General features: G+C 41.6%; 1 protein-coding gene across 1 annotated transcript in view; it reads right to left on the bottom strand.

The window, feature by feature from the left end:
* The window catches only part of LOC112574048 (myosin heavy chain, striated muscle-like), a 42,861-nt gene that overhangs the window by 21,335 nt on the left and 7,231 nt on the right, over nucleotides 1-14,295 (bottom strand). The window contains 16 exon segments of the mRNA XM_025254853.1: nucleotides 330-587; nucleotides 984-1,101; nucleotides 1,413-1,500; nucleotides 3,091-3,155; nucleotides 4,514-4,640; nucleotides 4,893-5,075; nucleotides 5,341-5,511; nucleotides 5,787-5,936; nucleotides 6,266-6,384; nucleotides 6,500-6,638; nucleotides 6,883-6,986; nucleotides 7,129-7,248; nucleotides 7,498-7,561; nucleotides 9,781-9,876; nucleotides 11,849-11,963; nucleotides 13,598-13,625. Coding sequence (XP_025110638.1) covers nucleotides 330-587; nucleotides 984-1,101; nucleotides 1,413-1,500; nucleotides 3,091-3,155; nucleotides 4,514-4,640; nucleotides 4,893-5,075; nucleotides 5,341-5,511; nucleotides 5,787-5,936; nucleotides 6,266-6,384; nucleotides 6,500-6,638; nucleotides 6,883-6,986; nucleotides 7,129-7,248; nucleotides 7,498-7,561; nucleotides 9,781-9,876; nucleotides 11,849-11,963; nucleotides 13,598-13,625 — 1,945 coding nt within the window.

The following is a 14,295-nucleotide window of genomic DNA, read 5'->3' on the forward strand; positions in this document are numbered from 1 at the left end:
GAAAACATGCAATTCTTGTGGTCGGAAAGCTAAAGTAGTGCACAATAGGAGTGTTACGGGACATTTGTAAAACGTGTCTTCACATCGCTTCCTCTAGTTGCATCTATTACTAGTGTTACTAAAACACTGTCTGATTCCTCCTTTAAAAAAAAAAATTGCTTTGCCACCCTTCCTCGCTGGAAGTGTATTATAAAACAAAGCGAAATCACTTATGCCTTTGTCCGAACAATTCAAACTGCATCAAGAATCCGTCACACCTCAGACCTCACACACCGGTAGTCTTACTGTTCAGAAGGTCGGAGGACTGAGTCCCTAACCCTGCCACTTACCTCTGGTCCTGCAGTTTCTTGTAGGCCTTGCGCATGAGGTAGCCACGGATGTGGGCCTGGAACATGGAGATGATCTTGGACAGACGCTCGTCACGCATGTCCTCCAGCATACCCAGCACACCGGCCTTGAAGAAGACCTTGGTGGTACCCAGGCGGTACTCGGCGGTGTCCAGCTGCAGGGCCGTCAGGATCTTGTCCGTCACCTGTCGGCCATCCACGAAGCCCTGAGGGATGGCGTTGGGAGCCAGGATGGAGTATCTGTACAAAGAACATCTCTACATTGTACTGATGTTAAGACAAGTAGTCACCATTATAAATGATTGACATTTTAGTCTTTTAATTGTAATTTTCCTCTGTCCATTAAGTTGCGGGAGATTCCCTCGTTTGACTCGTTTCGTTATGGAATCTTATCACATAAACTAAAACAATAAAAAAATGAAACATTTTGTGTAGAGAAAGATTACCACAAAAGTTGAGGATTTTTTTGACACATTAAACTGTATAATGTATTTACACATCTATGAATGCGTGTCACTATTTGTGATGGAAATGTCTTATTTCCAGAAAGTATTTTTCTCTTTGTTAACAATAATTGTTAAATATTGAACAATATTAACTACTGAACAGACTTGGAGGGATAACTGGTGCACTGACCTCTGTTTGAACTCAGAGTAGATGATTCTGTTGGGGAAGCCCTTGCGGCAGATACGGATGCCCTCAAGCACACCGTTACATTGCAGCTGGTGCAGCACCAGGTGAGAATCGATTTCACCTGAAGGTAGGAAAACACAATGTCAGCGGAGATGAACATCGCAAACCACAATACACCACATAAAGAAAATATGGCTCAAGAATTCTAGAACAGTATACGATTTCGGATCTTTTCGTAATTTCTGTAATTTTCTGCAGAACCTGTTCTCGAAGCATGAGCACGTTTGCTAAGAATACACAAATATTATTGAATTCAAATATTTTAATACTGTATCAAACTCTCCAGTCCGTGAATACTAAGGTAACTATGACTACCTGTCAAACTCTTTATTAAGGAAGATCAGTTTCTATGTTATATGGAAAAGTACTTACCAGGCTGTTTGTTCTCGTTGGGGATGATGCAACGCACGAAGTGGGGATGGGTGCTGTACAAGTTCTTCATCAGCTTGTTCAGAGACTCCTGTTGTATGGAAAGGATCCAAGTGAACACATCATACATTACTCACCATCTGTGGCTGTCCACGTCTTCCACAAAATATTTACACCTTTACAATAGCTTATTCGCAGCAACAAGCCAAAGTCGGTGGCTACATGCTAGTTGGACTTTATGTAGACAAATATATTAAAGTTTTAACTGATCATGTAATTGTTTAATTAAACTAAAACACATAAAATTCCTCAAACATGTTCTAACCTTCCGCTTTTCTGTTACATTTATATCACCGTAAAAACCTTTAGTTTCTGATATCGGATAAAAGATCAATTGTCCCCACTCCCACATCCTTTTACATTTTCATTACAAACAATGAATCTTTGTTTTCGCTTCGACAAAATTATAAATTTTGTGTTATCTTCTTTTCCCCACCATTCAGCCTGCAGGACAGACTTTGGCCTTAAGATGGAGAGAACCACTCGCAATGCATTGTGGACAACATGTTGTGTTTGACTACTAGGTAAAGAGGGTTTGTCAACTTATTAATTCAGTGGTTAAACTATTGAATATGTTGTCAGAGGGGATCGTGCAAGGGTTGTGTCACATAACAGGGGCTATCTACGTTACTGTTTTAGACTGGGAGGGAGGGTCGTGGAACACTCAGCAGGGAAAGTGCGGTTTCCATTGGCGACCGTGCTTGGTCAGGACCATCTGGGGACTGCAAGAAGCGGTGAAAGGAAAGAAAAAGGGGAAATATGGAAGAGCAAGTCCTTTTAGCCTAATGTGGTGTTCTGTCAACGCAGCTACACGTTAAAACATCACTTCTAGAATTTTTTCTTGTATTTTACCAAATTCAAGAGCTAAAAAATACAGACATCACAAATTTTATTTCTTCGTTAAATGATTTATATAAATGTCATTAAAGAATTCTTACTTTAGTCAAAAGACACATCTTTCTTCGCAAAATGTTAGTTTTATTCCTTCAGCACTTGAATTTTATACAAATTTTTTAAACAGTTATGCTCTTGAATTTGATGAGAAACTAAAACGAATATCGCATTCACAGTACGCAAAATTTGTCTGAGTAAAATGTTACGGGTTTCCGTAGGAAAAGGGTGAAGAGAGTGGAAAAAATATCTAAGAACACAAGAAGGTATGGGTGAACAAACTTCGGATTGCTGTCGAGGTCAGCATGATTCCAAACAGACTAGGAACAATAGTTCATGAACCTACGGAAGTTAAGAACCTGTTGTGACTTTGCACTCCAAGAACAAGAAAGAAAAACTAGTACAAGGGTGGAAGGTTGTCAACCGTGGTGCAGGGACGACAGGGTTGTCGCGGAGGAACACAGTGTGAATTGGATCAAGAAAAAAAACTGTCACCAAAGAAGGCTGTGACATGAAAACACAGCGCTTTACTTACGATTAACAAGTTCAAAGTTCATGCTGGGAGGATAAGGGTGGGGAGGTGGAGGAAATTCAAACTCTGCAGTCGGTAGAATAAAGGGTGATGGATTGTGAGGTCTTTGGAGGGTGACCAGGGTTAAAACCGGGGAGGGTCCACGCCACACATCAACTCCGGTGGTCTTGAGGTTTCCGGGGGAACATGCAAGTATACCTTGTGTGTGGAGGAAATTGTCTGGAAAGCGGTGGACTTCTTCTTTTTGGCAGGTGCGCCACCCTCTAAATGGGGTGGAATAAAGATAACAAGATTAGATTGCTGTCATCGAGGAGCACCCCGGCGTTACCGGGTAAAAGTGTCAGGGGAGCTGACTCCAGAGAAACGATTTGCTCGTGCAACTCGTTTCCCCTTCTTTACTCCCCGAACACCACCATGTGACGTCATAAGAGCGCCATGTTCCCACGTGATGGCCGGGTTTCTGGAGGGATCCATGCAAATATTGCATGTCCTTTATGCAAAGACTTTTTCTTGCTATGTTGCCATGTCGCTGTTATAAATAAATTATCATGGGGTGGAGTCACGTGGGAACATGAAACCCATTTCAACAACGACTACAGCAGCCTTCAAGGTGCATCATCAGATGTTGGCTGGAATGTCGAGTCCGTGCACCTTGTAGCCTGCCAGACTGTAGACGAGAAACATAGCCTACCCTATGTACATATGAAACTGTCATAAAACTGCCAGCTTTCTGCCTCTTCTTGGTTGTCGGGTCTGCATGAGAGAACAGACAAGTTAGTTTCCCTTTCCCTAGCTATCTGTGCTGTCTTCTGCGGAATTTTAAATCATCTTGAAAAATAACAATTTTTTGGTCCTAAATCCTTAAATCATTAGCGCAGTGATCGAGCCAAATGAGGACCTTTACCAACTGCCTCTTTCTCTCTCTCTCCTCCTTCTTCGTATGCTTTTAACCACGAAAGCTTGAATGGTATACAGAAAGCTTTTTCAAATGTAAAATAAAATCAAGTTCAGTACCAAACTTTCCGCGCATTATAACATGCCTCTAAGACGAGGAATGTTAAATCGTAAACATTTTTATATAATTAGTATTTCTATAACGCTTATACTTGATGTTTGAAAGATTGAAGTCTTGCATTTCATTTAATATACAAATATATTTTATGAGGCAGATAGTTGATAGGATGGCAGCACCCTAACAAGCAGTCCTGGCATGTCGACACACCGTGAAGTATATAACAAGTAGAGGATCACATTTAATGGCTTTAAGAGCTAATGTGTTTCTAATAAAAGATTTCTGCAACAAGTAAAAGAAAAAATAAAAAAAGGCATAACAAGAGGATAGCATTCTTAGTTCTTCAGAACAATATGGACAATCTAAATAAAAGAGAACAACAAAGAAAACATGAAAACGCACACAGTAACAGATGTTAAATTATATAAATAGAACAGCTGATTCACTCTTACAAAATTATATAATTTTTAGCTTAGGTTACATGTAAAAAAAAACATTGAAACTGTCTGTCTGTATGTCAGTCATTTTCAAAAGATAGTCGCAGCTCTGTTATATGCCATTGTATAAAAGTCTGTACTTTTCTCAAGCTCCAGCATGCATTGTCCATACCTTGGGCATCAGGAGAGACGAACAGTGTCTGCACCAGGGCCTCCTTGGAGTGAGTCAGCAGCTCGACCACAGTCTCGTTGAGGGGATCCTTGTTCTTCTCCAGCCACCCAGTGATGTTGTATGGCACCTGATGAACACCATCATGGACATGCTCGGCTACAGAAGCTTTGTCTCACATTTTCCCTTGTAAGCTGTCAACTGTCGTGTCTACTGTTACACGATGGTAAGCTGTCCATCTGTATCACAATGTTCTAAAACAGTGTTCTTTGCTATCGCTATCGTCATGTCCCACGCTGTCGGACATCCGTGTCCATGGTTACCATGTCACGTGTTGTTTGGTATCATCTGGGAAGTGTCGTTTGTAGGAATCATTACTTACACTGCCAGCATAGTGATGGAGCTCAAAGTGAGCTTGTACTTGACCGGCCTTCTTGGGCTTTCCGGCTTTGCCGAAGTTGGGAGACTTGCCCATGTGGTTGTCCATCAGCTTGTCCAGGAAAGACTTGTCTGTAGCTTTGGGGAACATGCACTCTTCTTCAAGGATGGAGAGGATACCCATAGGCTGTAAACACGAAAATAGTTATTGGCATGTGCAGAACTCTTTTTGCTCTTGATGACCAACTTGGATACCGATGTAGTGTGAAAATAGTCTGTGAATCAACAATGTAACACTCATCGATCTGTACACCAAGTACTAATGTCTTTGAATCACCAAGCTAAGAGAAAGTCCGTAGACACAATTCTTAATACTATTATATGTTATTCTAAAGAATATCACATGGTCGCCCCACGAGCAGGAAGTGACGTGGCAAGGAGACAATATTCACCTTCTCAATAAGATCGATGCAGGCCTGCAAGTCCATACCGAAGTCGATGAACTCCCAGTCGATGTTTTCCTTCTTGTATTCCTCCTGTTCCAGGATGAACATGTGGTGATTGAAGAACTGCTGCAGTCGCTCGTTGGTGTAGTTGATGCACAGCTGCTCAAAGCTGTTGTACTGTACAAAAAACGAAAGACCAGGATGAGTAACAGTGACAGATCCTGAACAAAGCAGAACATTTTAGGAAACCAAAGACAGGAAAATGATACGGTGGTTTGCAACAGCATCTTTAAGGGCCTACCTTATTTCTTTTGACAAGTATATAGATATTTTTAAAAATAATGGAAAAGTATGGGTTTCGGTATGATTTGACTAAATTATGAGTTGACTGTAGGACTCATCGTGAGTAACTAAGGAGTGCAATGTGCTACTCAAGGGAGGGTACCACTCACATCGAAGATCTCGAAACCGGCGATGTCCAGCACACCGATGAAGAACTGACGCTTGTTCTTGGTGTCCAGGGTCTTGTTGACACGCTTGACCAGCCACTCAAACATGCGGTTGTACAGTGACTTCGCCAGAGCGGCCACAGAGTACACCACCTGCACACAACCGCCACCCTCATGTCAGTGATGCAGGAACGACAGCAACGATGACAACAACAAGCAGCCCACCGACAGTTCAGTAGTAAAATAATCTGACAGGGCAGCTCGAAACTATATATTTCACAGAAAATCGTCGGATAGTATTTTTCTCAATATTATTTTAGAAGTGAATAGGTTTATATCATATGCATGCGTGTCTGTGTAAGCGTAAGTGCAGGTTTGAGCATATCTGTGTTTGTGTCTTCATGTCAGATCCTTTGATTTAAATCATAGGTTGTAACGGCTGACACCATACAGGTCAGGTCAAGGCTGTGACCTCAGCTCACCTGATCTTTGTTGCGTCCTTGAGTCACGTATTCATTGCCGACCTTGATCTTGGGCTTGAGCAGACCCTTCAGCAGGTCGCCAGCGTTGATGCCAAGTAGGAAAGCCACCTTCTCGGCCTCTGAAAATGGAGGGCGCAGACATATTGAGGTCAGCACCTAACCAAGACTATGGAAACTGGATTCAGACGAGACACAAGAACTTTCCGTTACAAAGACCGAGAAGGAGGAACTCACCAGCGGTGCCGTCGGCTTCAGCCTGCTCCTCCCTGGGTCGCTGCTTGAACTTCATCTCTCCGAAATGCATGATGGCGGCGGTGCACTTGTACATGCTCAGCTTCTCGTCGCTTGTGAAGCCCAAGATGTCGAAGGCACTCTGGTGACGTCACGTTTGGTTACATCAGTGTACATGGTAGTCGTGGTCACGTGGTACTTTACTAACATCGTGACATTTGAACTACATTTGGCGTAGCTGTGTCTTTCATTCTCTCACTCACACACACACATGAACACTTATTCTTCCTCTTTCAGTGAGTAGGATACAACCTTCTCTCACACAGATGTCACACTGTCATCATGTTTATTTTTGGCACTCTGATGTCATGCACTGAACTACTTACATCGGTGACGTTCATTTCCTCCACATCGTCGATACCATCTACGACCAGACAGCCTTGGTTGATGAAGGAGTACAGGCCAGCATCCGGGCTGATCAACAATTTATCTGCAACAGCAACAACCCCAATATAGGCAACAAACTCAAACTCAAGAGAAAATGTGCTTTATAAACGCAAAACTACTTTATAAAGATTGTCCTTGAGTAAGAAGAGAAGTCGGGACTGTGTAAAGTGAGTCTTATTTTCAACTGTTAGCCGTTGAAACACGTACCGTGTGTTGTGGAAGAGCGTTGGAGGTCAGTTGGTAGAAGATGTGGTAGTTACGCTCCGCTGGCTGCTGGAAGGTCACACGGGACTTCTCCAGTAGGTCTGCACACAGGATAGAGAGGGTCAGTCCTGTAGGGCCACCCTGTCTACACAGAGCTACTCAGTCCTGTAGGCCACCCTGTCTACACAGAGCTAGTCAGTCCTGTAGGGCCACCCTGTCTACACAGAGCTCAGAGCTCGTCAGTCTTATGAATGGTGAAGACTACATATATCCCAACACTTGTCATTAAAACCGTTTAGTCAAGATGAGACTATATTGTTTCAAACACCTCACTCAAAAGCATTACTTACAAAACTCGATGTCAGCTCCGGCGATCTTGCCCTGTGTTCCGAAGTGGATTCGGATGAACTTACCCTGCAGACCACAATATCTCATTAGCACTAGTCTAGTCAGCATCTTACCAGAATAAACTTCTGTGATGATACATCTCACACATGTTCTCCTAAAACAATTTCACTATATTGAACACACCTGTCAACTAGATCTCATTATTTTTTCGCCTTTTTTTATTTAAGTTAAACAAAAATCCGTCTGACTTGGTAAGTTCAATCACATTTATCTTCATCTAGACATTCTGTAGAAGAATAGTACAGGTGATTAATTTACCTCAATAAACAATCTTTGATCAATATTCTGTTCACAAATACTTGCCTGAGACCTTGGATTCATTCAGGAGACAGCTCTGCTGAGGTTTTTATTTTTATTTTTTGAGCATCATGGACACAACTGTCAGACTACAATATGTGCTACTAGCTTTCTTTGTTTTGTAAATTTAACAGTCTTATAAAAAAAATCATTTTAAAACACAGCGTATGTATCTTCATCTTCTTACAATTCACGCAACATTTTGAAGGTTGGGATACTGGATATTAGTATTTTAATACAAGTGCAAAAAGGTAGGATAAACTATTGGGGTGGGAACACTGTATCAATGTTTGTTCTCTCTGCTGTCAGGTAGGTAAAGGTTCTTCAAAGGGGAGACGGGAAAAGAGATATAAAGGGAATACTGGAGGTATGATGATTATGGGTAGGTTACTGGATAGGTAGAAGGTTGAATAACCAAATGGGGCAAGGGTTCACACTTGGGGGGAAACACTTTACCGTTGATCCTCGTAACTCAGCTTTTTTTGTCGTCAGGTTCCGACCTTTGCACTCATAACCGTCCATTACTTTTAAACTTTTCTTTCTGTTGATGACTGATCAATGCTATATCTCCTTCATCGATAATCTTTGGCAGAAAGTAGTCTCAGTGAATTTCACACTTGTAGAGTGAATGAAAATAATATTATAAACAAAGTTTTATGTTAATTTTATTATAAAAACATTGTGCGCTGGTATTTTCAATGTAGACTCATTTTTGCTATTCCTTCCTGAGCTGATATACTTACGAATCTAGAGGAGTTGTTATTTCGGATGGTCTTGGCATTACCAAAGGCCTCCAGCACAGGGTTGGCCTGAATAATTTGATCTTCAAGGTTTCCCTGCAGGGTTCAAGGTCGGGTGACATCACACGCAGGGAGGTAAGTCCAACGATGACGTTGGAGATGGCGGTTGGTGCACACAAGGAAAGAAAGGTTGGGAAACACGTGAGTAAATAAAGGGGTATGTCGCTACCCAGGGTCCCACTTGGCTGCCGTAACTGGACGGGCATATCCTCTGAACGCTTCTAGATGTTCGGATACAATTCTACTTTCATTATTGACAGAGGTTTGTCTCATAGACAGGAAATATCAACAAGCCCTGGACTGTCGCCATGTTACCGGAATTTATATCTGAAGTTTCCTAGAAGCGTTCGAGAGACAGTGATAGTTAGTCCCCAAAAAACGACTGAACTAAGAAATTGGAAGGTGTGAAAGGTGTGTGGAAAAAGAAAGAAAGGTTACAATTTTTGGGAGGGAAGGAAGTCAGGAACAGGGTCAATAGGAACCGGAATGTCTCTGGTGGAGGAATAAAACAACCTAGGAAGAGGAGCTAGGGTCAGAAAATACATCATGAGTAACGGCAGGAAGAAAATGGGGTTTGCTAGGTAAGAGGAAATGGAAAACGATGATCGGAGGTCTAAGGTAGAATTCCTGGGTGTTAGGTAGTCAATACTGAAAACAAGGGAAGAGAGTTGAATGTTAAAATCTGATGGTACAGAAAATTTGTTAAAGAGGGAACGCAGGGAAATCTCGGAATCTTTCAGGAGCACACAGGATGGTTGTGGAAGTCGTTGAACTTCCAGTCCGGAGGAATGGTTTTCGGTTGTAGGGGAGGAGGAAATCACTCAGGAAGACACGACGAGGTTGGAACTCTCCAGGGTAGACTTTGTCAACGGGTAGAAGGGGTAGGCGTTAGAGAAGTGAAGGTTTGGGAAGTTGTTACTGCGGAAGTAATGAAGAACCATTTCTTGATACGTAGAGTCGGTGGTTGTGAATATGTGGGAACTCCGGGGTAGGTCTACTGAGTCACTGGGAGGTCAGGCAATGGTGGGCAAGACTATATTATTGTGAATTGGCAGGAAACCCGGGGTAGGTCTACTGAGTCATGGGAGGTTAGGCAGTGGTGAAGACTCCATCCGGCTCTATACTCACGAATCTGGAAGAGTTGTTATTACGGGTGGTCTTAGCGTTACCATAGGCTTCCAGTACAGGATTAGCTTGAATGATTTGGTCTTCCAGGGAGCCGGTCTGATGGGTGCAAGAAGGAATAAAAACACACAAGGATAAACATCAGGAGGGACACACAGAGAAGGATGAATAAGTCCAGAAGACAGTGAAGAACTGTGGAGGAAACTTGCTTGTATTAGTCTTGTCGGACGACCTTTGTATGTGGGAGAACAGAAGGAACCAATGGATTTCAGGTTATGAGCAGGGAGAAGGGGAAGCACGAGGCTTCGTGGGAGGGAACGACATGTTGGTAGGAGGATTGGATTTGAGGTTGTAAATTATTGTCTGGTTGTGAGTTTCTGGTGGACAACATTGTTGGTTCTCTTGGGAAGTTGATTAGTTGATTATGGTGGTTCTGAAACGAGTCAACAGGAACTCCACATAAGGACAAGAGATTATCGGTGACTTGGGGCTGGCTATTACGGGTGAGTATAGGTGTTTGTTCTTCAAGGATATGGCTAACATTGATGACAGTGGAAGTGGAGGAGTTTGGGGGAAACTGAAGTGGAGGACAACTGTAGGCTGCGAACACTGTTGTCAGAGGATGTTAGGTGGTTTGGCTGGTTCGACGGGTCGGATTCAAATCATTCGAGGTACCAGCCTTCGGGTGTTCCGCTGGGCTGTATACTCACAAATCTGGACGAGTTGTTATTACGGGTAGTCTTGGCATTACCATAGGCTTCCAGTACTGGGTTGGCCTGCACGATCTGGTCCTCCAGGGTGCCCCCCTGTGGGTTTGTACGAGTCGGGGTTTCGTGGGTTCGGGTGGGGATTGGTTTGGTTTCGGGTGGATAGTTTGGATGAATGGAAGGATGACGGTATCATTTAGAAAGAAAGAAAAGGAAAGGCAAAGAAAGATAGGGTAAAGTGAGGAAAAAAGAGAATAACAATTATTGAATAACAAATAACATGATAACATATCACATAAATAAAATCGTCAAAGTCACAACTGTTTAAATTACCAAACTAAATAAACAAGCTCGAAGCCATATTTTCGTTCTTAATCCCAACCAATATATAAAAATCTTATTATAAATAATAGCAAGCAAAGTATGTTGTTTACATACTAAGTAAAGGTGGTGTATTTTCTCGAAATATATATATATATTATCCATCACAACTACAGCAATAAGCAGAAATATATGACAAAAATAATGTTACCTTACATTATCACCAACTGTCTGCTGAGAGAAACATTGATTAAGAAAGAAAAAATGCCAAACATGATAAAACCAAATGTATCAATAACTCATGCCTCTCAAACCAAAGTGGAAACATGCAGGTGGACTATTCACACGAAGATCGTGCAACGACTGCATTGATGACATCGTCAGTGGTACTTGCCAATGCACTTTCTGAATTCTTTCTGTCGGTAGACAAAGGGAGGAAAACACTCCATCTACTGGCTTATGGTTTGGGATTAGCCACTCAGAGTAAGGGTTATGTTAGAAACTCTTTGCTTCTTTTTTCATGGAAACTGAAAACAAATGTTGAGGAACAAAGGGAAGAAAGTTTGGTGAGTTAAGACCTGTTGGAAGGTTTATTCATTCTCAGGTGTGTCTGGAGGAAAATACAAAGGGGGGAAAACGGTAGGTGTCACTCAAGTGAGCAAGAACACTGGAGGTGGTTAGATTAATTATCGAGGTGACAGGTAGAGGTGTCATCTAGAAGGTAACAAGATGTGTTTCAAAATGTAGCCGAACATAAAGTTCGACCGAGATGCTAGGTTCCATGTTAAAAATTGTGATTTCTCTTCATGATTATGTCATCTACAGGGAAGGTACACACAGGAAGGAACTAGACTTGAAGAAGTTGCTGGTAGAAAATCATCTGAAATAAAAGTTGTTCAACTAAGATGGTGGCGGCTCCTGTGCCGTCCAACTAAAACTTCGATTAGCAGGATCACGCTCAAAAGGGGAGAAAACTCGATCATGCCAGGATCCAGAAGGAAGGGGTGGTTCCACGCAAGGGTCTAAGGGATCACACTGTCTACCTTCTTCTTGGTGGGATCAGGTTCCTCCTCTTTTTTCGCTTGCGAGGCAGCGACGGCTGCAAAGTACTGGATAACCTTTTTCGTGTTCTCAGTCTTACCGGCTCCAGACTCCCCACTGTTGGAAGAATCATAAGTTCCGGTTATGGCTAAAAATAGACTGTCTTCCCTGATATTTGTCCCCCATGTTGATGCTGATGGCCCTCGTGTCTCATTGAATCAGAAATGTTTAGAAGCCGTTTAAATTTTCATGTTTCAGTTTGCTCGGAAAGTGAACGCAGACCTTTTTCATTTGACAAAAATATTAATCTCGCTTCTCAACTTGACTGTTTCATCGGACACGAGCGGCCATCGCACCAAAAGGCTGGTCACGTGACGGCATGCGGACGACAGTGGCAGCGACCTGCGAGACAGAGCATGACAGCATGTAACCACAGTGACGTTGCACTGCGCACTAGTCACGTGACACGTGACCAATGGCAGGGCCCAGGACTTACTCGCACTACTGAATGGTCTCGTTGGTACTGGCTGGCGGCCACGTGGGCGAAGTACATGATCACTTTCTTCGTGCTCTCGGTTTTGCCGGCTCCAGACTCGCCTCTGTGTAGGCAGATCCATGCCTTCAGCCCAATGACCATCAACTTTAGCATGTCTCTCCACTCACACACACTCACACACACTCACATTCACTCATTACCATCAGCTTTAGCATATCTCTCCACACACACACTCACACACACTGTCACACACACTCACACACACAGACACACACACTCACACACACTCACACACACAGACACACACACTCACACACACTCACATTCCCTCATCACCATCAGCTCACTGCTTCATGCTTCACCAGCAAATATAAACAGCTGTAGAGAAGGAACAGGGAGGCCGAAAGGTTTCATGCTACGATGGCCGAGTAAAATTAGTATTTTCAGGGAATTAGGATCAAAACTATTGTTGAAACCACATCAACAACAGTGTGGATGTTCTTTCAAAGCTCACTTAGTTTTGTTGTTGCTTTATTGATGTACAGTCAGTCACAAGAATTTATGATGGGTTTGTCTTTTTTCTTCAACTAAAATTAAACAGCATTCAAATCTTTAATATTCATCCATTTTGAACATCAGCCAGTTTTGCTCATGGAGATGCATGTAAAATCTTTACATTGTTGTTTGCAGCTGCAAGATTGCAAACTGTTAGAAAATTTCATTTTTATTGAATAACTGTTTCAGTAGCAGAGATTTTTACTTGTCAGACACTATGCTACTGTTTGTATATTCATTGTTTTATTACAGACATAGAATTTGATGGTGTCTATGAAATTGCAGAAGTGATTAGTCAACTGAAACCTACTGACTGGTGCACACGGCCGATGAAATACAAAGAAGCCTGCTTGGGACAGGTTGCATAATAAATTGAAATAATAAATAAATGTAGATGGTATTTCATATCTCTGCAGAAGTGAATGACTAATTAAGAACCAACTTTAAAAAAGGAAACAAAGAACAAAACAGATTGACAAGAGAGAACAGAAACAATGATGAAAGAACAAATAGCAATGAAACACAGAAGAAACAGTAATGAATTAGTTAAATAAATAATAAAGAAATAGTAATAAAGCAATAAAAAGAAAGAATAAATGAGCAATAAAATAAGCAAAAATGAGTAAGAAATAATGATGTAAAAAAAAATAAACAATTATAAAAATATAATGGACAATGCAAAAACAAGAAAAAGACTTACGTGATCAACATGGACTGGTTCTCACGATCTGAAAGCAAGGAAAAAAGTCATTGTAGCAGATTATAAGAGGACAGGAATTTATTTTCTTATTGACAACATAGTTTGATTCGAATACTGTTTATTAATCCATAAGTGCAAACCTTCTTCCCCCAACATACACACACACACCAATACCGTTACAAGCGAAAATTTCAAAACTTAAAAAAAATGCAACATTGATATGTAATACACCTTCAAATATCTATTCATATATGCAGGGATTTCTGTATTGTATACACATACTTTTTTCTTTTATAATTTATGTTCGCACATGGGGATGGCATTGCTAGGATGCTAGTTTTGTTGTCATACATCTTGTGAGACACAAACATACATCATTATGAACATAAGTACTTTTATGCACCAACTTACACGCTGGGTACCCGCGGACATACTTTCACCCTTTGAGGGTACAGTCACCAAAAGGTTGAGAATCTCTGATTTAATCCATCTGTATTTATATCCATTTTATTCCTATAATTTATTGTCAGGTCGCATACACGTTTTTGTTTTAAAATATCGGGAGTAACATTTTTCTTGAGGGAGAGGGACATTCTTGGGTATGCGAGGTTGTATCTGCATGTGTAGTATTTGTTTTTGTGTTCATAAGGTGTGGGAGACTGTCTTCAGTTGTTACTGAGACGAGGATCGCATCCTTT

This window comes from Pomacea canaliculata, linkage group LG1 (assembly GCF_003073045.1).
Source record: "Pomacea canaliculata isolate SZHN2017 linkage group LG1, ASM307304v1, whole genome shotgun sequence".
Classification (NCBI taxonomy): Eukaryota; Metazoa; Mollusca; class Gastropoda; order Architaenioglossa; family Ampullariidae; genus Pomacea; species Pomacea canaliculata.